Here is a 23,012-nt window from a genome sequence, read left to right as displayed (position 1 = left end):
GCGCGGCGGCTGGGTAGTCCTAACGTCCTCGCGTCAGCCCTTGCGACACGTGGGCGCTGCCGGGCCGACGACTACAACTCCCGAAAGGCGTCGCGTCGTAAGTTGTGATGAGAGACTGGGGGCGGCCGGTCCGCACGGGAAGCACAACTCGCTGCCTTTCCTTTCTTTCCGCTCTCTCCCTCCCTCCCCTCGCGCTGGCGTGGATTCCTCCGTGTCTCTGCAAAAACAACAATCCCCAGCAGCCATCGCGCGGGCCCTTTGCCTTGCGCACGCGCTCTTTCTTTCTCCCTGCTTCCCTCTCCCGGAGAAAGAGAAACGATGGGAATTTTCTGATTTCTGTTGCAAAGAAGAAAAAAAAAAGCAGTTTTACAGCAAGGAATTGGGAGTTGAGCGGTGATGGATGGATTGGGTGCAAATTGCGTTCAAAAAGAGCGAGAGGTTTAATGATTCTTTTATGTATACTGAGAGCATATGCACCAAAGACAAATTCCTTGTGTGTGCAATCACACTTGAACAATAAAAAATTCTATTCTAAAAAAAAAATTCTATAAAATGTTTTGCAAGTTTGTGAAGTGGTGGCACTTATTTTTTTTTTGGATTGATTTCTCACTCGCCTTTCCTCGAACAAGTCTTTTTCTTACATTTTATCCTTAACAACAGCCCTGCGAGGTAGGTTAGGCTGAATGATAGTGGCTGTGTTTGCTTGGACTTGCTAATTCAATGTTCAATGAACTGTCAGTTTACTTATTTATGGCATTATTTACAGTTTATTTACAATATCAATATTGATATTGATTGTTTCCTGATTGCTTATTTGTAGCCTATGACTATCATTAAGTGTTGTACCATTAAGTGTTAAATTTGCACCCATCATTAAATGTTGTAAGTGTTGTACCTTGATGAAGGTATCTTTTCTTTTTATGTATACTGAGAGCGTATGCACCAAAGACAAATTCCTTGTCTGTCCAATCACACTTGACCAATAAAAAATTCTATTCTATTCTATTCTATTCTTTTTATGTACACTGAGAGCGTACCCACCAAGACAAATTCCTTGTGTGTCCAATCACACTTGACCAATTAAAAATTCAATTCTATTCTATTCTATTCTATTCTATTCTATTCTATTCTATTCTATTCTTTTTATGTACACTGAGTGTATGCACCAAAGACAAATTTCTTGTGTGTCCAATCACACTTGGCCAAAAAAAATTTCTATTCTATTCTATTAAAACACATTCAAAGTTTACTTACACCAGTCCTGCAAAATGGTTTTGAGTAAAACTATTGTTCACTGAACACATTAGCATGCTTTAAGAACCGACTGGAATCATGGTTCACTGAACGCTTTTTAAATAATAAGAGATCCGCCATAATTTACAAATCACAATGGTTTTAGGTATCGTGCTCAGCCAAAGTCAAACAAATCGTGTTTTGACACTGCGATATACGGTAGTAAAGTGGTGAAATCCATTTTTATTTATTACTGGTTCTGTGGGCGTGGAAAAGGAAGGATACTACAAAATCAGTATTCCCTCCCCACTCTGGGGCCAGCCAGAGGTGGTATTTGGCGGTTCTCCGAACTACTCAAAATTTCCGATACCGCTTCTCCAGAACCACATGTGAGCTGTCGTGCATACACGTGCTTTCGGCACCCAAGGGGAAAAAGGTTAGCCATCACTGATCTAGTGTATTCAGGGTTTGTTTGTTTTTTCTGCTGTCAATGGCATGTCACAAATCAGGAAACTTTTTTGCAGAACTATCACTGGATGTCACTCTTGAGTTATACAATTTTAAAATGAGATTTGTTTATTGGGAGAGGGAATTAATTTGCCCTAGGGGTATTAGTTGGACAGTCAATAATGCTTTAACTAAACGTCCTGTATCCGATCATAGTTAGAAGAAATGTGATTTAAGATTTAACCGTCTGGTGATTTTAATGAGCGTGGGTACGCCTTGCATCATCAGTTTTCACATGAATGATTCCCATTCATCACCAACTGCCTGTAAAGATTTTGCAAGCCATATTACAGAAGATAAATTCCTAGATTATGCAAAGGGAATCGTTTTTTTTCTTCACTTGATTATTGATGGTGTTCAATTAGAATTTCATAATGATTGCAAGTAAGAGTACAAACTTAATCTTTCATCCCCTCTGGAAATACTGAAGAAAACTCCATAGAGCTGTAGTTAGGGATCCGCTCTCCAAGATACTGTACTTCTATTTTCTTATACCCAAATAATACAATGCACCCAGAAAAATAATTTTCCCCCATCTAAAACTATATTTACAAGCATTTCAGCAACTGAAACGAAGAAAGGGAATGAAAATGTGGCACTTTGCTGGCTTAATTGGAATGTATTTATTAAATTTTTCTTTACTCATTAAAACCTAAACACTGCCAATCTTATGGGGATAATGGAGCCAAAAGATGAATAAAATGCAGAATAGAGTAGTAGAATAGAGCCAGACTAGACTAGACTAGAGAGAGAATAGAATAGAATAGAATAGAATAAAGGGAGAGAATAGAATAGAATAGAATTAGAATAGAATAGAATAATGGAATGCAGGAATAGAATAGAATAGAATAGATTAATGGAATGAAGGGAGAGAATAGAATAGAATAGAATAGAATAGAATAGAATAGAATAGAACAGAACAGTACAGAATAGAATAATGGAATGGAGAATTAGAATAAAATAGAATAGAATAATGGAATGAAGGGAGAGAATAGAATAGAATAGAACAGTACAGAATAGAATAATGGAATGGAGAATTAGAATAAAATAGAATAGAATAATGGAATGATGGGATAGAATAGAATAGAAGAATGTAATGAAGAATTAGAAGAGAAGAGAAGAGGAGAAGAGAAGAATGGAATGAAGACTTAGAATAGATAGAAGAGAATAAGAATTGGAATGGAATGAGGAATAGGACAGAACAGAAATAAAAACGGAGAACCGACTAGAGAATGGAATAGGGCACGGCATGGCATGCCATAGCGTAGCATGAGCTGGAAGGGACCTTAGAGGTCTTCTAGTCCAACCCCCTGCTAGGGCAGGACACCCTATATACCCTTTCAGACAAGGGTCCCTTAAGGTCCCTTTCCAGCTCTGCGATTCTCTTATTCCTCCTGGCCTTTCCCGAGATGGGCTGGGAGGGGGGGGGGATCGGGGGTGCTCCTTCTTTTCTCTGGTTCCTCTCACCCCCACCTCCACTCCCACCCGGGAAGGCGAGCCCTCGGTCCCACTCCGCCCCCACCCCCACCCTCCGCGACCACGATAAACAACCCCACCCCACCCTCCGCGACCACGATAAACAACCCCACCCCCACTCTAGGCAGGACGCTTCCGGGTTCCTCCCCCCCCCCGCCCTCGTATTTTGCTTCCGGGGCGGAGGGCCACTTCCGGCGGCGGAGGCTGCCGCCCTGCTCTGGCAGTCCGGGCGGGGTTGGGGGCGGGGGGAGCGGGAGGCGAGTCGCTCCGGCTTCGCGAGCACCATGAGCGGTGAGTGGGGCTGCCGTTGGGGTTTTTTTGGGGGTATTTTTTGGGGGTATTTTTGGGGGGTGGGGTCCTTCCCTCTGGCTCGTGCCGAGGATGGGGGACAAGGGAGGAGGAGGAGGAGGAGGAGGCGCTCTGCACATGCCCAGGGGCTCCCTTGCCCATCATTATAGCCTCACCCATCCCCTTCTGCGGTGGGGGGATGGAGCTGTCAAAGCTCCGCTGACCCTTCCAATCCCTCGAAAGCTCCCGGCGCTTGGCGTATGCTCAGAGGTAACCCCCTTCTCGTTTTGCTCGTTCTTTAAAAGCCTTTGCGTGAATAGGTTCAGGGCGCTCTGCACTCTCTCAGAGGCACTTTGCCTGCTTTGGGGGGATTGACGGGCATGGCTGTTGTGGGGTGGGGGTGGGGGCTGCAGGAAGCGCTCTGTGCCCTCTCAGAGGTACTCTTGCCAATTTTTTTTTTCCCTTAAGGGCTTGTTGACCAGGCTCTGTCTGGGCACTCTGTACGCGCTCAGGAGCCTTCTGGTTGTTTTAGTAGGTAGTTGAGGTATTCTGGGCACTCTGTACCCGCTCAGAGGCATTTCCCGGCCAGTTTTCTGGAGGGGTTTTTCGGGCACTCTGTAGAGGATCTCTCTGCCAATGTTTTATTAAGGAGTTGATGGGCACTCTGCACCTGCTCAGAGGCCTTCTTCCAGTTTGCTTAAGGAGTTGAGTTTCTCTGTACCTGCTCAGAGGCTTTGCTCATTTTCTTAACGGCTTGAGGAGACTCTGACTATAGTAATTCAGACTCTGCCAATATACTTTGGTTTCTCTTCTAATGATATTAATCTTTTTTTGTCTTTTACCGATTTTCTTAAGGGGACGGATATGGCTCTGGGCACTCTGTACCCACTCAGAGGCACTCCGCCACTTTTCTTAAGCTTTTTAGGCACTCTGCGTTTGCTCAGAGTCTGCCAATTTTCTTAAGGGGTTGACATGGTTATGGCTACCCCTCTACCTTTTTCAGGGACACCTTCCTATTTTTCTTTCAAAGGTGTGTTTTAAAAGTCAGCTGGACTTTCTCCGGGTTTTTTCCCCTCAAAGTCCTTTCGCTTCTCCTCCAAGAATCTTCTCCAGTTCAGTTCTTCAGAACTGAAGAAGCTTCTTGGAGGAGAAGCAAAATGTCTTAAAGGGAAAAAAAACCCTCAAGAAAGTCCAGTTGCCTTTTGAAAAAGCACTTTTGGGTGCTGGATGATTGAGAATCACCATAGATAGCCACCTATTTCACTTATTTCTTCGAGGTGTAAACACTTCTGGATCTTTCCAAGGGCTATGATTGTTTTGCTTCGGTTGTGAAAGTGGAAATGAAATGTATAGGTTAAAGCTTCTGTTAAACTTCAACTTGCTGTCTGAACTGGCCGTAAGTCAGGGTTTTTTTTTTAGAGCTAAATGACATGGCTGCGATTGCCCTCTTTTATGTTGGTGGTGGAGTGGATGTCTGAATGTGTTGTTACTTGACAATAGAATTGCTGAAGCGGATTTCTTTTTAATGGAACCATAAAGCGTGCACTCAGGCAGAAAATCCAGATTCGTTTATTTGGCACACTCCCAAACGCATTCAGTTCACTTTTGATAGCTTCGCTTTTCACTGCCGTTACTTTAAATATTCATTTACCTCTTGAGGGAACTTGGTGGAAAGGATCAACAGCATTTTTTAAAAAAATAAATGTTATTAATGTTCTATTTAAGGGCTAAGACTCAGTGGCTAAGATGCTGAGCTTGTCGATTGAAAGTTCGGCAGTTCAGCGGTTCGAATCCCTAGTGCCGCATAACGGGGTGAGCTCCCATTACTTGTCCCAGCTTCTGCCAACCTAGCAGTTCGAAAGCACATAAAAAAATGCAAGTAGAAAAATAGGGACCACCTTTGGTGGGAAGGTAACAGAGTTCTGTGCGCCTTTGGCATTGAGTCATGCCGGCCACATGACCACGGAGACGTCTTCGGACAGCGCTGGCTCTTCGGCTTTGAAATGGAGATGAGCACTGGCCCCTAGAGTCGGGAACGACTAGCACATATGTGCGAGGGGAAACTTTACCTTTACCTTAATGTTCTATTTATTATATTTCTTCGTGCTTAATAAACATTGTTTTGTCTGGTATTTAAATTGCTTATAAATATAAATTCCCTTCTTACTCACCCCCGCTTTTTCCCAACCATTGGTAAACCAAGTTCCATCTTTGATAATATTCTGGGCCTTTTTTCTGTTTGATTTTCAACGGAAGTCTATCCATTTGTGCACAATCTAATATCTTCTTAATTATCTCTTCATCTTGCGGTATTTCTTCACTTTCTCAATATTGTGCAAAAATAATCCTCGCTGCTGTTAAGACGTGCGTCCACACCAGGCAGAAAATCCGGATTCATTTATTTGCACACTCACAAAACACATTCAGTCACTTTTGATAGCTTCACTTTTCACTACAGTTACTTTAAATGTTTGTTTATCTCTTGAGGGGATCCGGTGTTTTGTGTTGTTGTATTTGAGGAACTTTGTTTCTCACGCTGACTTGATGTTTTTACATTGTTCCCTTAAGGTTGCTTAGTAAGCAAACTTCCTTGCATGAGTAAATGGATACTATCGTTTCAAATATCTGTTAACTCTCCTTCTGCAAATGGACTGCCGTAGCTGAATCCCATCTGTTACTTTAGGAAAATATCCGGATCTCAGCAGAATTAAAAAAAACAACAACAACCTTCACATTTTTAAAGAAAGACTTTGGTTTGCAGCCATGCTGTTATTATATTACAGTTTAAGTGACTTTCCTCCTAGGTTCCATTTAGAATATATCAGAATTTCACTGTTGTATCCATAACACCAGCTGAGAAGCAGTGGCTTAGAAGATGCTCTTAATTAAACACTTCATGCGTTTAAATCCTCCTCCCTTCTGTAATATTGAAAATTACAATCTGTTGGCAAACAGCCTTAATTTCTTTTTTTCTTTTTCCTTTTTACCCCATATCAAGAAGAGAATCTCAGGGGAATCCAGGGCTTTTAGCAAAACGGAGATATTCCTAATATAGTTTTGCAAGTCATGTACTCTGGAGCAGCGGCTGCTCATCTAAACACAACAATTTGATACCTGTGCTTTGCGTAGAGTCATCCAATGTACTCTAGCTGAATTGTTAATGTGTTGAGGCTTGTTTTTGGCCTTCAGGAATAAAATGTGCAGCTGCTGAATAAAGATGAAAAGTGGCAGACTGAGAAAGACAACAATTTGATGTCAGAAATGACTGTTCTTTCTTCTTTCCTTCCTTTCTTCCCTCCCCCTACCTCTCTGCTTCCTTGAAATCATTAAGGAATAATTGGTAACTTATATAGAAATCAGCTCGGGCCAGAAGTCCAAAGCTGGAATCCGTAGTTTTCAGAAATCGTACAAGAGTGTGACCGAATGCAAAATTAGCAACTTAGCTGCTAACTGACGCTGGGAAACAGAATAGATATTTCTGATTATTTGGCCATTAATAACAGTCTCCATAAATACTGATTAGGTTTTTGGTTCGCAATTTTTCTTTCTCCTACTTGAAAGCCTTGTAGATTAATTCTGAGACCCTTAAATGTGAATAATTTTCTGCCTATAATTTTTTTTGGCGCTTCCCGTAGACCCTTGACTAATAACGATGTACCAAATATTTTGATTCTGAAGCACTCTGTTTTGAGCTTTTAGCGTGTGCTAAATTCAAAATTGAAAACAGCGTTCTAACCTTACGGGAAGAATTATGACACACTTCTGACAATTCCCAGAAAATTTTCCAAGCTCAAAATAGCCTCGTGTTTTGTGCTTGAAATTCCTGTTTCAGATTGGAACCCCGACGGTGTGTTGATCAGAAAGCTGCTTTTTAAGTAAGATTCCTTCGGTAGATTTCTGAACCCGCCCAATAAGCCTGCTTGAAAATCTAACGAACTGATCTGAACCCAAAATGGAGAGTTTCAAGCTTGGCTCTTTTCTGAATTGGAAACATATTCTCCATCTCTATTTGGTTGGCCTTTGGGTGGAAATGAGATATGTTTTTTAGTGCTTGTTGATTTAGAACATTTATCTAGCCGCCCATCTTACAAACTAACTTTGAAAGCTCCCAATCAAAAGTGAAAACAAGATAAAAATTGTAATAAAGCTATAAAACTAAGTCCATTAAAAATACCAAAAACCCAGGGCCTTCATGTAGTCTTTTGTTCAAGCATTTAGAACAAAAGGGAGATCTTTAACCAAAAACTATCTACTATTGACCTCACCCCATTCCTAAGAGGTCTGTAAGGGGCGTGCATATGAGCATCAGCGTGCCTACCGTTCCTGTCCTAATGTTCCCTTTGATTGTATCCAATTTGTACAGTTAGTTCGTGTTTATGCTTATATATACTGTTGTGACAAATAAATAAATAAATAAATAAAATCTTCAAAGCTTTACAAGATTAGGAGGGTCGAGGCCTGGCAATCTGGGTGTTCCATGGGGCACGGGCTGCCATAAAAAAAGGAGGCTTCCTAGCTCCCACCAGATCACCCAGTCAATAACTGGTGGTCTGTGGGTCACTGGTGGTCCGCAAGAAAATTTTGGCAGTCCGCAGAAAAATTATTTGCATTGCAAATAAAAGACCTCCTCCTTCAGGGTCTTTTTGTGCGGGTTGGAGGGGGTCAGAAATTCCAACTTGAGGTCTGCTTTGGCCTCTTGGTGCGGGGCTTTGTGCGAAGGCTGGAGGGAAGCGCCGCTGGTGGCGAAGAGCCGGAGGGCCTTGTTCCAGTGGGACTGCATCATGGCCTGAAACTGGCTGACCATCTGAGCCCGCTGAGCCTCCAGGCGCTGGTACCTGGCCTTGCACTCCCGCAGGTCTTCTGCTTGGAAAGCCTATGCTCGTAGTCCTCAGTGAGGTGCTTCTGGTAAGCCTCCTTCTTGGCCAGATCCAATTTGAACCGAGCTGTTTTGCCAACTCTTTCTCACAGTGGCTGCTTAGCTCCAACAACTGCTTCCTTTTGGGGCCCTAAGGAGCCCGGGCGGGCAGGTGAGGAGTAGTGAGTAGAGGCTGGCAAAGTGCCCCTTGATGTGAGTGTCATTGAGTTGGCCACACCCACCCAGTCACATAACCACCTTGCCTTGCCCACCCAGTTGGTCATTAGGCAGATCCTATCAGTGGTCCGCGGGATTTAAAATTATGAATTTAGTAGTCCCTCAGATCTCATGGGCACTCAGATCTCGTGGGGTCTGCTGCCTTGCATAGTTTCAGCTATTTAAAATAACTGGAGATGCACCTTGGAACGAAAAGTGATATTGAATGTAGTATCCTTTATTAATGTGCAGGATCCTTTAAAATGTTTGGGATTTCAGACAGCTGGTATTTTCTTGTGGGATAATACGAACTGTTAAGGTTTTATTCAAGACTATCCATGTTTCATTTTGCTTCTTGATAATCCTTTCGCCTCTGTTCCAAGATGGGCATCCAAGTCTGTTATTAGAAGTGGATTATGGGGCTAGAAATCCTCATTTCTCAATAAACTGCAAATGTACTGAACTTCTTTCTGCAATATATCAAGTGTACCAAGTAACCTTCTCACTTTTGCTTACTCTGGTTGTGTTATGGATCTCTCTCTCTCTCTCTCTCTCTCTCTCTCTCTCTCTCTGGCTCTCTCTGTCTGTCTGTCTCTCTCTCTCTCTCTCTCTCTCTGTCTCTGTGTCTCTGCCTCTCTCTGTCTGTCTCTCTCTATCGTCTCTCTCTCTGTCTCTGTGTCTCTGCCTCTCTCTGCCTCTGTCTGTCTGTCTGTCTGTCTCTCTCTCTCTCTCTCTCTGCTTCTCTCTGTCTCGCTATCTGTCTGTCTGTCTCTCTCTCTCTCTCTCTCTGTCTCTCTCTGTATCTGTTTGAAGAAATAGTTCAATTAGCTTCCAAGGAACTGGGATTGTTATGGAGAAAAGGAAGAAAAAAACCCTGGTTTTGCAAAGTCATGTCTCATTCATTCTCACTTAACTGGAAACGGAAAGAATATTTAATATATCACGTAACATGTCTCTTCTTGAATTTTAGGGCTGCAGAACAGTGCTGCCCGAAGACAGTTTTTACTTGAGCGCTTACTGGATGCGGTTAAACAGGTGAGAAATGGAAAGTTCACCTGTTCGAAGTTACGATGACGCGGGGGGGGGGGAGGGGAAAGTGCCTCGTGTCCAATTCTCGCACTTAACAGCTTTGCAGCATCTCACGCTCTCTTTTCTTCTCGTTTTTTTTTTAACAAAAGAAATCTGGTGTTTAAAATTGTGTGTTGGGCAAACTCTTAAGTGCACGAAAGTTTATCCCAGCCAGCTTTTGTTGTTAATGCACAGACTTTGTGTTACAGTGCCAGATCCGATTTGGAGGAAGGAAAGAGATCGCTTCTGATTCAGATAGCAGGTGAGTTTGAAATAACAAAGATTTTTTTTTTTGGAATGAGAAGTTCAATCTGCAGGGGTTTGATGGTGGGCATCAAGTCTCAAAAGATATTGAGAGCAATGGTGGAATTCAAATGTTTTTGACTACTGTGGTTCTGTGGGCGTGGCTTGGTGGGTGTGGCAGGGGAAGGATACTGCAAAATCCCCATTCTCTCCCCACTCCTGGGAGAAGGATACTGCCAAATCTCCATTCCTATCCCACTCCAGGGGAAGGATATTGCGAAATCTCCACTCTCTCCCTACTCCTGGGGCAAGGATATTGCAAAATCTCCATTCCTATCCCACTCCAGGGGAAGGATACTGCAAAATCTCCATTCCCTCACCACTCCTGGGGGAAGGATACTGCAAAATCCCCATTCCCTCCCCACTCCAGGGGAAGGATATTGCAAAATCTCCATTCCTATCCCACTCCAGGGGAAGGATACTGCGAAATCTCCACTCTCTCCCTACTCCTGGGGCAAGGATATTGCAAAATCTCCATTCCTATCCCACTCCAGGGGAAGGATACTGCAAAATCCCCATTCCCTCCCCACTCCAGGGGAAGGATATTGCAAAATCTCCATTCCCTCACCACTCCTGGGGGAAGGATACTGCAAAATCTCCATTCCCTCCCCACTCCTGGGGGAAGGATATTGCAAAATCCCCATTCCCTCCCCACTCCTGGGGGAAGGATATTGCAAAATCCCCATTCCCTCCCCACTCCTGGGGGAAGGATACCGTAAAATCTTCATTCCAGTGGCCCCAATTCCCACTTAGCTTTGAGGAAGTTGATGTAAGAAGCTTTCACACCCCTCAGTTTCTCTTCTCTGTTTTTGGGGTTAGGGACATAATACTTGCCAATAATTTTCAGGGGATTCCTGTTTTTATGGTGTGGTTGCATCCCGTCTTGTTTCTCCAGAAAAGCAACGGGGCTTCGAAGGCTTGTTTCTCTTCTTCTTCTGTTTCCTTTTCACGTCATGGCTATTATAAAACGAAGCCGAGGGCTGAGACGGTTTTTGCCTTGCAGTACAGATTCAGCTTTTAGAAAACTTTCAAGCCCTTGATAAGAATTAGGAAGAGAGGATGTTTAGCTCTGGAGTGGGGATTACCCCTGATTATCTTCACCGAATGTGTGGTTTGAACATTGTCCTTCCTAAAAATGAACAAAAGAGAGAAGGGACTTTCCTTCCTCATCCTAGACGGGTGTTTCACAACTCTCAGAACTTTGAGCTGGGTGGACATCAACTCTCAGAATTCCCCAGCCAGCTTAAAATTCCCGAGGTTGTTTCAATCCAAACAGGTGTCTCCCCCAGGAGCGCGTAGACTTTTGGGGTGGGTTGCAAGGGTGGGCTGCTGGGGGTTCGTAGGGGTTTGGGAGAACCTCTAGCTAAGATTCTGTGTAGTTTGGAGAACCCCCAAATCCTACTCCTGGCTGGCCTCACCCACCCCTCCCAGGAGTCCCCACGTGGCCCGTTTTGGATGCAGGGCATGCGCGGAAGCTAAGCGACGGTGAAAAATGGGCCTACCGGAAGTTTGGGAAGACCAGAAATTGGCCTGTTTCTGGCCTCCAGAGGGCCTCTGGAGCCTGGGGAGGGCAGACACGCCCCCCTTCCCGCTGTGGTGCAGGAGGCCAATTAGGCCACGCCCACCATGGCCATGGCCACCTAGCAACCGGGTGGAGAACTCCTGGCTAAAATTTTGGCGGGTTGCTTTGTTTATTCTGTTTATTGAACTGTGTCAAACTCAGCAGAACTCATGTTTTGAATTTGAAATATGTCTGGTATGATGATTGAAATAGTTGGGAAACACCCAGTGACTGCTTTCTTGTCAGTGGATTTGCTCAAGCTTTTCTCAGCGTCGGGAGTTCCGGTGATCAGATTTATCGCTTTAATCTGATTTAATCTGGAATTCGCAGCTTATGTTCTGTCCCCAGCTTAGTTTTAGGAGAAAGCACCTGTCGTGTCCCACTCCTCCGCTGACGGCCGGGTCAGGGAAATCCGAATCAGGCTTGCCTCTGCAGCTCTGCCCAAAGTCCTAGCAAAGTCCTCAGAGCAGGCAGGAGACCAGAAAGTGACTTCAGCAAGATATGTTTAGACTTTGCCTGACTCAGAGACTGCCAGAAAGCAGATCCTTTATATAGGCCATGGGGTGTGGCTCCATGACTCAGCACTCATTAAGGCCTGCCCCTCCCCCCCTTCTGTTGCCTCCGCCTATCCAATCTTCTGATGCGAGGGTCACTCCAATCAGCTGTTGTTGGAAGTAAACTTTCCTCAGGCTCACATGCTGTGGAGGAGGGGGAGGGGTCTAGCTGCTCCGTTTGCCTGGGCATGGAGCCAGGGCTGGGGCCGGGAGGTGCCCCCTCCTCTGCAGCTTGTCTGGGCATGGAGCCAGAACTGGGGCCGGGAGGCATACATTCCTCCATGTTCGGGAGCAGATAAGAAGGCCCCGGCTGCAGTGAGAGCGGACAAGACACAACAGCACCTGAGATCTCAGGCCGACTGGGTGGGTGTGGTCAGCTGGGCCACGTGACGCCATTCTCCAAACTGCTGGCATGTTTCCTCTTTGCATTTGGTAGCCCGGGCTGAAGCGATGCGGGTAGACTGGGCCAAAGCAACGCGGGACGGTCCCTTACATTTTCCAGGACAGCCCTGTGGGCCGGATCTGGCCTGTGGGCTTTGAGTTTGAAACCTCTTGTCATGTCCCACCCCACTCTCTGATGAACGAGTCAAGGAAGTCCGTGACAAACTTGGCAACGAAGCCTCTGCAGCTTGCCAAGTTCCTTCGAGGTTTATCAGGGCAGGCAGGAGTCCAAGTTGTGACTTCAGCGATAGGGTCCGATATCAGCAAACTCGATAAGACTTTGCTTGACTCAAGGTTGGAATGCCAAAAGCAGGTCCTTTATATAGGCTGTGGGGTGTGGCTCCATGACTCAGCATTTATCCAGGCCTGCCGCACCCCTCCTTCTGCTGGCGTCGCCTCTCAGATCTCCGGAAGCGAGGATCCTCCTACTCTGAATTGTCTTCAGCTGGATCTGCTGGCAGCTTCTGGGAAAGGGAGGGGTCAGAGGGAGTAGGGCCGAGTAATTCCAGCATCTGGCTGGCTTCCTCTGACGGCTGAGCCAAAGGAACACACGCTGTACGAGTGAGGTTTATCGGGCTTGTCCTCCCACTCCTGGAATCCTCTCCGGGCATGGGGCCAGGGCCGGGGGCTGGAGGCATGACAGGCCGTTCATCTTCATTATCAGACTCGGAGTCTGATAAAAGGCCCGGTTGGAGACGGGAGGGGCCCGGCTGAGGAGAGGAGGGAGGACAAGTCACAACACCTCTGTCTTAATCCATGCCCATTTGAGATTTGACTGTGCCTCCCGTAGAGCGTTTTGCCACCCTAAGCGTGATCCCCTTGTACTGCTTTGGCATCGGCAAAGCGCCGTTTTCACCTCTATTGCCGTCGCAAGTGAGCTCTGGGTCTCTGCTCCCCTCCCTTTTGTGCAGCGTTTCCCATTCAATTTGACCGCGGTTTTTTTTCAGAGTCACGTGCCTCTGTGCGCAGTTCGAGTCCGTCCTTCAGCATGGTTTGAAGAGGACCCGGGGGTTAGCATTAACCGCCGCCGCCATCAAGCAAGTCACCGGTTTCTCCACTAAAACCGAAATGGGTAAATATTCAGCCTTCTAGCATGCTTGCCTCTTCCTCATTTTCATTTTTTCTTCTTCTTAATAACGCTTCCGCGGTCTTCCTTCCGTGCCAACTGAGCTCATTTCAACAGCACCGCCTGTTTCTTACCCGAGTTGAAGCTTGGATGGGCCTCCTTATACTGGTCATTCTTTCCCATGTTGGGCACATCTCTTCTGTTGTGGTTAGAATAGAATAGAATAGAATAGAATAGAATAGAATAGAATAGAATAGAATAGAATAGAATAGAATAGAATAGAATAGAATAGAATTTTTTATTGGCCAAGTGTGATTGGACACACAAGGAATTTGTCTTTGGTGCATATGCTCTCAGTGTACATAAAAGAAAAGATACGTTCATCAAGGTACAACATTTACAACACAAAATGATGGTCAATATATCAATATAAATCATAAGGATTGCCAGCAACAAAGTTACAGTCATACAGTCATAAGTGGGAAGAGATTGGTGATGGGAACGATGAGAAGATTAATAGTAGTGCAGATTCAGTAAATAGTCTGACAGTGTTGAGGGAATTATTTGTTTAGCAGAGTGATGGCCTTCGGGAAAAAACTGTTCTTGTGTCTAGTTGTTCTGGTGTGCAGTGCTCTATAGCGTCGTTTTGAGGGTAGGAGTTGAAACAGTTTATGTCCTGGATGTGAGGGATCTGTAAATATTTTTACGGCCCTCTTCTTGATTCGTACAGTATACAGGTCCTCAATGGAAGGCAGGTTGGTAGCAATTATTTTTTCTGCAGTTCTAATTATCCTCTGAAGTCTGTGTCTTTCTTGTTGGGTTGCAGAACCGAACCAGACAGTTATAGAGGTGCAAATGAAAGACTCAATAATTCCTCTGTAGAACTGGCTCAGCAGCTCCTTGGGCAGTTTGAGCTTCCTGAGTTGGCGCAGAAAGAACATTCTTTGTTGTCCTTTTTTGATGACGTTTTTGATGTTAGCTGTCCATTTTAGATCTTGCGATATGATAGAACCTAGAAATTTAAAGGTTTCTACTGTTGATACTGTGTTGTCTAGTATTGTGAGAGGTGGAAGTATGGAAGGGTTTCTCCTAAAGTCTACCACCATTTCTACGGTTTTGAGTGTGTTATGTGCCTGGGGGTGCTCTGTTGGGAAAAAAATAAAAACTTGGGTGCAGATCTCTTTCCTAAAAAGCAGGCAATAAATGTGGAAAAACGACAGGGACACCGGTGAAGTTACCGTAGCTCTTTCTGACTGGGTTTTTTGATGCTTGTGGCTCTTTGCATCATGGTGAGTGAGCTGAGATCCTGGGAATTCACCTCACTTTGGGACGGGCGGGGCTGCTGGGGGTTCGCAGGGGTTCGGGAGAACCTCTAGCTAAGATTCTGTGCAATTCGGAGAACCCTCAAATCCCACTCCTGTCTGGCCCCGCTCACCCCTGCCTTTCCATCCCAGGAGTTCCCACGCAGCTTGTTTTGGATGCAGGTAAGTGTAGGAAGTGCGTGGAGGTTCGGGGAGGGCAAAAAACAGGCAACGGATCTTGGACACGTGGGCTTCTGTCTCCGTAAGAGATAAAGAACTCGGAACTTGGCAGGCCTTTGCACTGTGGCTGCCAAGGCTTTCATTCATTACCGAAAATCAGGTCTGTTGCAAATATAAAGGACTGTGGGACACGCGTCTCTGTGTCTTCTCTGTGAGATGGGGAGGGGGACAGAACACCAACATTTAGCAGATCTGTATACATTTTTTGCTGATCTTGCCGGTGCAAACTTCAAGCGCGAACCTGCTTTTTTCCTCCTCAGAATCCATGTTCTGGTACTACGTGAAAGAAGTGCTTAATAAACACGAACTGCAGCGTTTCTATTCTCTGAAGAACATCACTACGGATACGGGGCGAGGCCGGGCTTGGCTACGCTGTGCTCTCAACGAACATTCCCTAGAAAGATATTTGCACATGTTGCTTGCAGATAAAAACCATCTCAGGTAAGTTTTATAAGTGCTCTTCTTCATGGGGGAAGGTTTTGAAAAAGGGACTTTTAGGTAGATATACCGTAGTTCTCGGTAAAAGAGAACATTTGCAGCTCAGGGTTGAACTGTGGGGTTTCTCTGAGCTTGGTTGTTTTCTGGCAGACATTTCATGACCCAAATAGGTAACATTATCAGTGCCAGAAGGGAATGGAGTTTGTACCCGGGGAGGGGAGAAGGAGGAGCAGGAAGGGGAGGAGCAGAAAGATAATGACTGTGGGGTGCTTGGTGCTCTCTGAGCTTGGTTGTTTTCTGGCAGATGTTTCATTACCCAAATAGGTAACATCATCAGTGCTAGGAGGGAGGGGAGTTTGAAGGGTGGGGAGGAAGAGGAGCTTAGTTGTTTTCTGGGAGACGTTTCATTACCAAACTGGATCACAGCATCAGTGTTAATAATAATAAAACGGATAGCCATTTGTCTGAAATTGTATTGGATCTCCTGCCAGGGGCGAAGATTCGGACTAGAAATCCTCCGAGATTCCTTCCAACCCTATGGCAGGTAGTCCTCGACTTATGACAGTTGAGCGCAAAGTTTCCACTGCTAAGCAAGACAGTTGTTACTTTTGTTTTGTTTTTTTCCTCCCTGCCTTTTGTCTTCAGTGTCTTCTATGAAGACTGGTCCTTCTTGATGGACGAAGAACGATCCAGTATGATTCCCACCATGGCAGCTGGTAAGCCTGGGCCAATCTCTTGGAACCAAGCCAAGGCAGCGATAAAAGCTGCTGGGTTCGTTCGTTGTCTAGCTAGGATTTAAGCAAGTCATTTAAACTGTACCCTACTTGTGGTCTGCCAGCAGTCTGCAGAGCTGGCAACAGAGTCAGAAAGCGATGAAGCTGAGGTGGGGCCAGGGCCATCGGGGAGTGAGGTGCGAACTCCAGAGCCTCCGGAGCCTGATAGAAGTGAGGCAGAGGAACAGGAGGAACCTGTTCCTAATGCACGCATGAGAAGAGCTGCCAGAAGGCAAGAGCAGCTCAAGCAAAGAGGACAACTCGGGAGTAGGGCCAAGAGATGATTGGCCCCTCCCATAAGGCTTAAAGGACCAGCAACGGCGTTTGGGCTTTGCCGGAAAACAACATTGGTAGCTTTGTCTTCTTGCATTTATTTTTGTATCTGTGACTTCTGAACGTTTGCCAAGAAAGGCCTTTGGCAGTTTGCCTAATTGGACCAAGGTTTGCGATAGGACTGAGGAATTTGTGTTGGGAGGAATTTGCTTTAATTTAGTTGAACTACGCTGGGAATGAAGTCATTCTCAGCTGTTCGAATAAAGTTTGTTTGTTTTTTCACTGACTGAGTTTCCTACTACCTACTTGGGCCCTGGGTCGCAACACTACTGAATTATCTGCAGCAAGGGTTTTGCGTCCCAACCTGAACTACACATTGTGGTCAACAAGCCGTAATAGCTTCACTTGTGAACTAACAATCACTGTCATGCTGCCTCTTCTTGGAACTCGGCTTCTGTCCCAAAGGTGCTTTTTTCTTTCCTCCCCCCAAGAAGCAACTGGACTTTCTTGTTTTTTCTTTTGAAGACGTTTCGCTTCTCATCCAAGAAGCTTCTTCTGCTCTGACTGGATGGTGGGGAATGGAAGGGTTTATACTCCTTGCAGACGGCTGGTCCTTTGCATCCTTTTAGAGAGTAGTTGAGGCCACCTGGAGGTTTATCTGTGTCCTCAGGGTCACCTGAGTGGTGCAAATGGATGTGGAGCCTTCTTGCAACTGCTGAAAGGACTGTGCTGTATCCTGGAGTTAGATGATGTTGTATTTTTTCCCCGCTCCTGTTGAGAGAGGACTGTTAAATTTTGACATAGATGGCCTCTTTAACCCCTCTTTCAGTCCAGCGGTTGTCTCTGTCCATAAGGTGGACTTTGCTCTCTTCAAAAGAGCAGCTTTTGTCTTTCAAATGCAGGTGGACTGCTGAATCTAGTCCTGATGGATTTGTTCTTCTATGTTGTGCCAAGCATTTATGAAGTGGCTGTTTTGTTTCCCCAACGTACAGGTCTGCCCAGGGCTCACTGCAGCAACTGATCGAATCTTAACTGATAATGAAGAACTTCCTCTATTTAAATCACGGGTATCCAACCTTGGCGACTTTTAAAACCTGTGGACTTCAGCTCCCAGAATCCCCCAGCCCAGACATGCTGGCTAAGGAATTCTGGGAGTTGAAGTCCACAAATCTTAGTCGCCAAAGTTGAACGCCCCTGATGTAAATAGTTCTGTCTTATTTCCCTCGTTTTCCTCTGGCCAATCCTAATCTGTTGTTTTTTTTTTCTCACATACCCCAGCTCAGAGGTTGTAGTATCTCTGTTCTTTTTCACAACATCGAACCCACCATAGTCTAGACTTTCTTGTCTCAAAGAATGCACCACTGTAACTCTTGGGAAAAATCTGCTTTGCAGCTAGAAAGTTCAGCTTTTTGCATCTTGAAAGAAAAAGAAAAAGTTATTTTATGTATTTATTTTTGTATGGAGTATTTAGAGCCAGGGGTCGGCAACCCACGGCTCTGGAGCCGCATGTGGCTCTTTCATCCTACTGTTGTGGCTCCCTCTTGCCAGTTGGCACCACAGTTTTGAGAGGAGCTTCCGGTTAGGGAGGGGAAAAGCACAGCGCGCCAGGAGGAGACTCTACGGCAAGGGCCGGGTTTTCCGGTCAGCTCCACAATAGATAGGCCTTTCGGTTAGGACAGTTAGAGGAAAAAGGACACTGCGCTAGGAGGAGACTCTATGGTGGGGGAACCGGACTTCCAGTCGGCTCCAGAATTGAATGGGGGGCTTCCGGTTAGAACCTTTGTGGTTCTTTGAGTGTTTAAGGTTGCCGACGCAGTGGCTCAGGGGCTAGGACATTGAGCTTGTCGATCGAAAGTTCGGCAGCTCAGCGGTTCGAATCCCTAGTTGCAGCCGTGTAACGGGGTGAGCTCCCATGACTTGTCCCAGCTTCTGCCAACGTAGCAGTTTCGAAAGCACGTAAAAATGCAAATAGAAAAAAATAGGGACCACCTTTGGTGGGAAGGTAACAGCGTTCCGTGCGCTTTTGGCGTTGACTCATGACCACGGAGACGTCTTTGGACAGCGCTGGCTGTTCGGCTTTGAAACGGAGATGAGCACCGCCCCCTAGAGTCAGGAACAACTAGCACGTATGTGCGAGGGGAACCTTTACCTTTTACCTTTACCTTTACCTTTAAATTACTGGGTTTTTTTCCCTGTTTCTGCTTTATCCAAAGGGCTGAACTCGATTCTTTTTGCAATCAACATCGATAATAAGGATTTAAATGGACCAAGCAAATGCCCACCCTCCGTCTCTGACCTTCTCAAGGAATCCACCCAGAACGTGACCTCTTTGCTGAAGGAATCCACCCAAGGTGTCAGCACCCTCTTCCGGGAGATCACGTCTTCATCCCCTGTTTCCATGCTAATCAAATCTGATCAAGATGCTGACCTGCTACCTATTTTATCCAAGAGCGTCAGCGGTGGTACGTGCTCTTCGCTTAATGGCCAGTTGCTTAGTGACTGTTCAAAGTTAGAACAACCCCCTCCCCCTCCCCAAAGTTACTTAGGACCGGATTCTGAAGTTCTGACAGCTGCACGGACACACCCCTCCCTTCAGTCCCACAACCACATTACGAACACTTGGCAACCAGCAAATGTTTATGGCTAGTTGCGGTGTTCTGCAGTCATGTGACCGTGATTTACAATGTATTTTGCCAGTTTCTTGTTTCACTTAATGACCATGGTCTTTGCTTAATAACCATGATGTTGGTTAATGATCGCCACAAAAAAAAGTCATAAATTCAGGTCAAGTCAGGTCACATTTACATATAATAATAATAATAATAATAATAATAATAATAATAATAATAATAATAATAATAATAATAATAATAATTAATAATTAATAATAATAATAATTTAATTTTTATACCGCCCTTCTCCCGAAGGACTCAGGGCAATTCACAGCCAAGTAAAAACCAACAATCAATAAATACGATACAGATAAAACCAATAATTAAAAGACTTATTCAATTTGGCCCCAGTTAAAAATACATAAAACCATAAAACCCCATTAAAATTTAAAAAATCAATAATAAATATTCTAAAAAATTCTATGCCAGTCCTGTGCGGAAGAATAGATATGTCTTCAGCTCGCGGCGAAAGGTCCGAAGGTCAGGAAGTTGTCCTGGGGGAAGTTCGTTCCAGAGGATGGGAGCCCCCACAGAGAAGGCCCTTCCCCTGGGGGCCACCAGCCAACATTGTTTGGCTGACGGCACCCTGAGGAGTCCCTCCTTATGAGAGCGCACGGGTCGGTGGGAGGCAAACGGTAGCAGTAGGCGGTCCCGTAAATAACCCTATACATATACATATATTGTACATATACATATTTTTTTTTTGTTTACATTTATATCCCGCCCTTCTCCGAAGACTCAGGGCGGCTTACAGTGTGTAAGGCAATAGTCTCATTCTATTTGTATATTTACAAAGTCAACTTATTGCCCCCCCCCAACAATCTGGGTCCTTTATAAAGGATGGAAGGCTGAGTCAACCTTGGACCTGGTGGGACTTGAACCTGCAGTAATTGCAGGCAGCTGTGTTTTAATAACAGGCTTCTTACAGCCTGAGCCACACCGCAGCCCTTCCATATACATGAAAGGTGGGATTCAGCCAGTTCTGTCCAGTTCGGGTGAACTGGTAGTGACGACTACAGGAGACTCCGCCACCCACCCAGACGTAATGCGCAAGCACTGCGTGTGCGCGGAAGGTCACATTTGCAAATCAGTAGGGAACGTAAGTGAATTCTCCTCCTATCTCTCCGACCGGTCGCAGACGGTGTTGACGGGGGGGCAGAGGTCGACCGCGAGGGGCCTCACCTGTGGGGTCCCGCAGGGGTCGATCCTCTCGCCCCTGCTGTTCAACATCTATATGAAGCCGCTGGGTGAGATCATCAGTGGCTTTGGGGTGAGATACCAGCAGTACGCTGACGACACCCAGCTGTACTTTTCCACCCCGGGCCACCCCAATGAAGCTGTTGAAGTGCTGTCCCGGTGTTTGGAGGCCGTACGGGTCTGGATGGGGAGAAACAGGCTCAAGCTTAATCCCTCCAAGACGGAGTGGCTGTGGATGCCGGCATCCCGATTCAGCCAGCTGCAACCGCGGCTGGCTGTTGAGCAGTTATTGGCCCCAAAGGATAGGGTGCGCAACTTGGGTGTCCTCCTGGATGACCGGCTGTCGTTTGAAGATCATTTGACGGCCGTCTCAGGAGGGCCTTCCACCAGGTTCGCCTGGTTCGGCAGTTGCGCCCCTTCCTTGATCGGGATGCCTTATGCACGGTCACTCATGCGCTCGTTACCTCTCGCTTGGATTATTGTAATGCTCTCTACATGGGGCTCCCCTTGAAGTGCGTCCGGAGGCTTCAGTTAGTCAGAGCGCGGCAGCGGGTGATGGGGAGCTGCACGCAGCTCCCATGTAACACCTCTCCTGCGCAGGCTGCACTGGCTACCTGTGGCCTCTCGGGTGCACTTTAAGGTGTTAGTCACGACCTTTAAGGCGCTCCATGGCTTAGGACCTGGGTACTTACGGGACCGCCTACTGCTACCACATGCCTCCCACCGACCCGTACGCTCTCACAGAGAGGGACTCCTCAGGGTGCCATCCGCCAAACAATGTCGGCTGGTGGCCCCCAGGGGACGGGCCTTCTCTGTGGGGGCCCCCACACTCTGGAACGAACTCCCCCCGGGCTTACGCCAGATATCTGACCTTCGGACATTCCGTCGCGAACTGAAAACATATCTTTTTATTCGCGCGGGGCTGGCTTGAATGAAATTTTAAACTTAAATTTTTAGCAATTTTAATGGGGTTATTGGTTTTATGGTAAATTTCTTAAATTTTTCAGGCTCATTTAATAAGTTTTTAACTGATTTTAATTTTGTATATTGTATATTGTTTTTTGTTGGTTTTATTCTGCCTGTACACCGCCCTGAGTCCTTCGGGAGAAGGGCGGTATAAAAATCAAATAAATATAATATAAATATATAATCCCACCTCTGATATAGGTGTGTGTGTTTGTGTGTGTACACAAATCAGAAATTGGGATCCAACCAGTGGTGGGATTCAGCCAGTTCGCACCACTTCGGGAGAACCGGTTGTTAACTTACTGAGCAGTTTGGCAAAGTGGTTGTTGGAATAAATTATTAGGGCAGAGAACCGGTTGTTAAATTACTTGAATCCTACCACTGGATCCAACTAATTTCATATGTTGAAGGAGAGATTGCACCTTTATCATCCTGCTTCTACGAAGTTGCTAGACCAAGATTTATCTGAGTAAATTGAGAAAAAGGATAGCGTATTTCCCTGTGATTAAAGCATTCAACCACAAGTCAACCCCTTGAACTCAGTTTGGACATCCCACAAAACCCAATTTCAACGTGGCTTAAAACGAGATTTTCGAAAATAGTAGAACAGTCTTACCTTACAAACTTTTTTGGTGTTCATTCTGGGGTATCCAACCTTGTCAGTTTTCAAGACCCTACGGACCAACTCCCAGAATTCAATTCCCAGCATGGCTGGCTGGCTGGGGAATTCTGGGAGCTGAAGTCCACAGGTCTTAAAAGTTGCCAAGCTTGGACCACGAGTTAAAGTCTTTCCTTTGGGACCACCCTCTTCCTTCTCTTCCTTCAGATTTCAAATGCCGGAAAGATCGAACGAAGAAAAAGAAGAAAGTCACAAAAATCATTTCGTTCGATGACGAAGAGGGCCAACTTTTCGGGACCCCCTTACGGGGGACAGCGGCAGGAGAAGACTCCGAAGACGGCTGCGACAGGCTTTCAGCCTCAGCAGCTTCTTCGGTAACTGAACAGGTGGATCTTCTGCCCGGCAACCAGGATGGGACGTCGCTGAGACATCGTTCTGAGTACCTGAACGGGGACTGCAGCTACCTGAAACTGGATGTCAAAAGCATAGATGATGAAGAGGCCGAAGAGAACGAGGAGAATCGCGTCAGAACATTGAGGAACCACAATGTGATGGACGACACACAGGTGCTCACAAAGTGAGTCTGGACCGAATACAGGTAGTCCTTGCTTAACGACCAAATTTACAACAGACACCCCCCCACACACACACAAAAGATTCTCATTATCTGTCCTTGAAGCTACAACTCCCCCCCGGGTGGTTATGTAATTGTCGGATCTGCCACAACTTAAACCTCCAAATTAAAGAACAGGATCCTTGGCTCCATTTGTGGAGAAAGGTATAGTTTATTAAAGGTCAGCTGCGTTGCTGTAGTGCAAAGCTAGAGCTGAAAATCGCGGGCCCAAATCCCTAAGTTCTACTTTTCCCTCTTTAACTACCTCTCGTTGCCTGCCCTGATATAACCGATCATGTTCAGGCAGGATGTATTCATAACGATCAGAGGTGGGTTTCAGCAGGTTCTGACC

The 23,012-nt window shown here is 45.8% G+C and overlaps 1 protein-coding gene across 2 annotated transcripts in view; it reads left to right on the top strand.

Moving 5' to 3' along the window:
* The first annotated feature begins 3,441 nt into the window (after positions 1–3,441).
* The window catches only part of SNX29 (sorting nexin 29), a 179,820-nt gene continuing 160,249 nt past the window's right edge, over positions 3,442–23,012 (top strand). Inside the window, exons 1-8 of one of the 2 annotated variants that reach the window (XM_058156920.1) lie at positions 3,442–3,507; positions 9,546–9,610; positions 9,853–9,905; positions 13,450–13,574; positions 15,370–15,550; positions 16,193–16,263; positions 18,807–19,055; positions 22,255–22,624. In XM_058156920.1, coding sequence (XP_058012903.1) covers positions 3,501–3,507; positions 9,546–9,610; positions 9,853–9,905; positions 13,450–13,574; positions 15,370–15,550; positions 16,193–16,263; positions 18,807–19,055; positions 22,255–22,624 — 1,121 coding nt within the window. In that variant the 5' untranslated portion in view covers positions 3,442–3,500. Of the gene's footprint in view, positions 3,508–3,749; positions 3,775–9,545; positions 9,611–9,852; positions 9,906–13,449; positions 13,575–15,369; positions 15,551–16,192; positions 16,264–18,806; positions 19,056–22,254; positions 22,625–23,012 lie in introns of those variants that run through there. The other variant, XM_058156919.1, reaches the window with a different exon arrangement.

The sequence above is a fragment of the Ahaetulla prasina genome, chromosome 14 (genome assembly GCF_028640845.1).
Source record: "Ahaetulla prasina isolate Xishuangbanna chromosome 14, ASM2864084v1, whole genome shotgun sequence".
Taxonomy (NCBI): Eukaryota; Metazoa; Chordata; class Lepidosauria; order Squamata; family Colubridae; genus Ahaetulla; species Ahaetulla prasina.
This window is presented reverse-complemented; position numbering and strand designations above follow the sequence as displayed.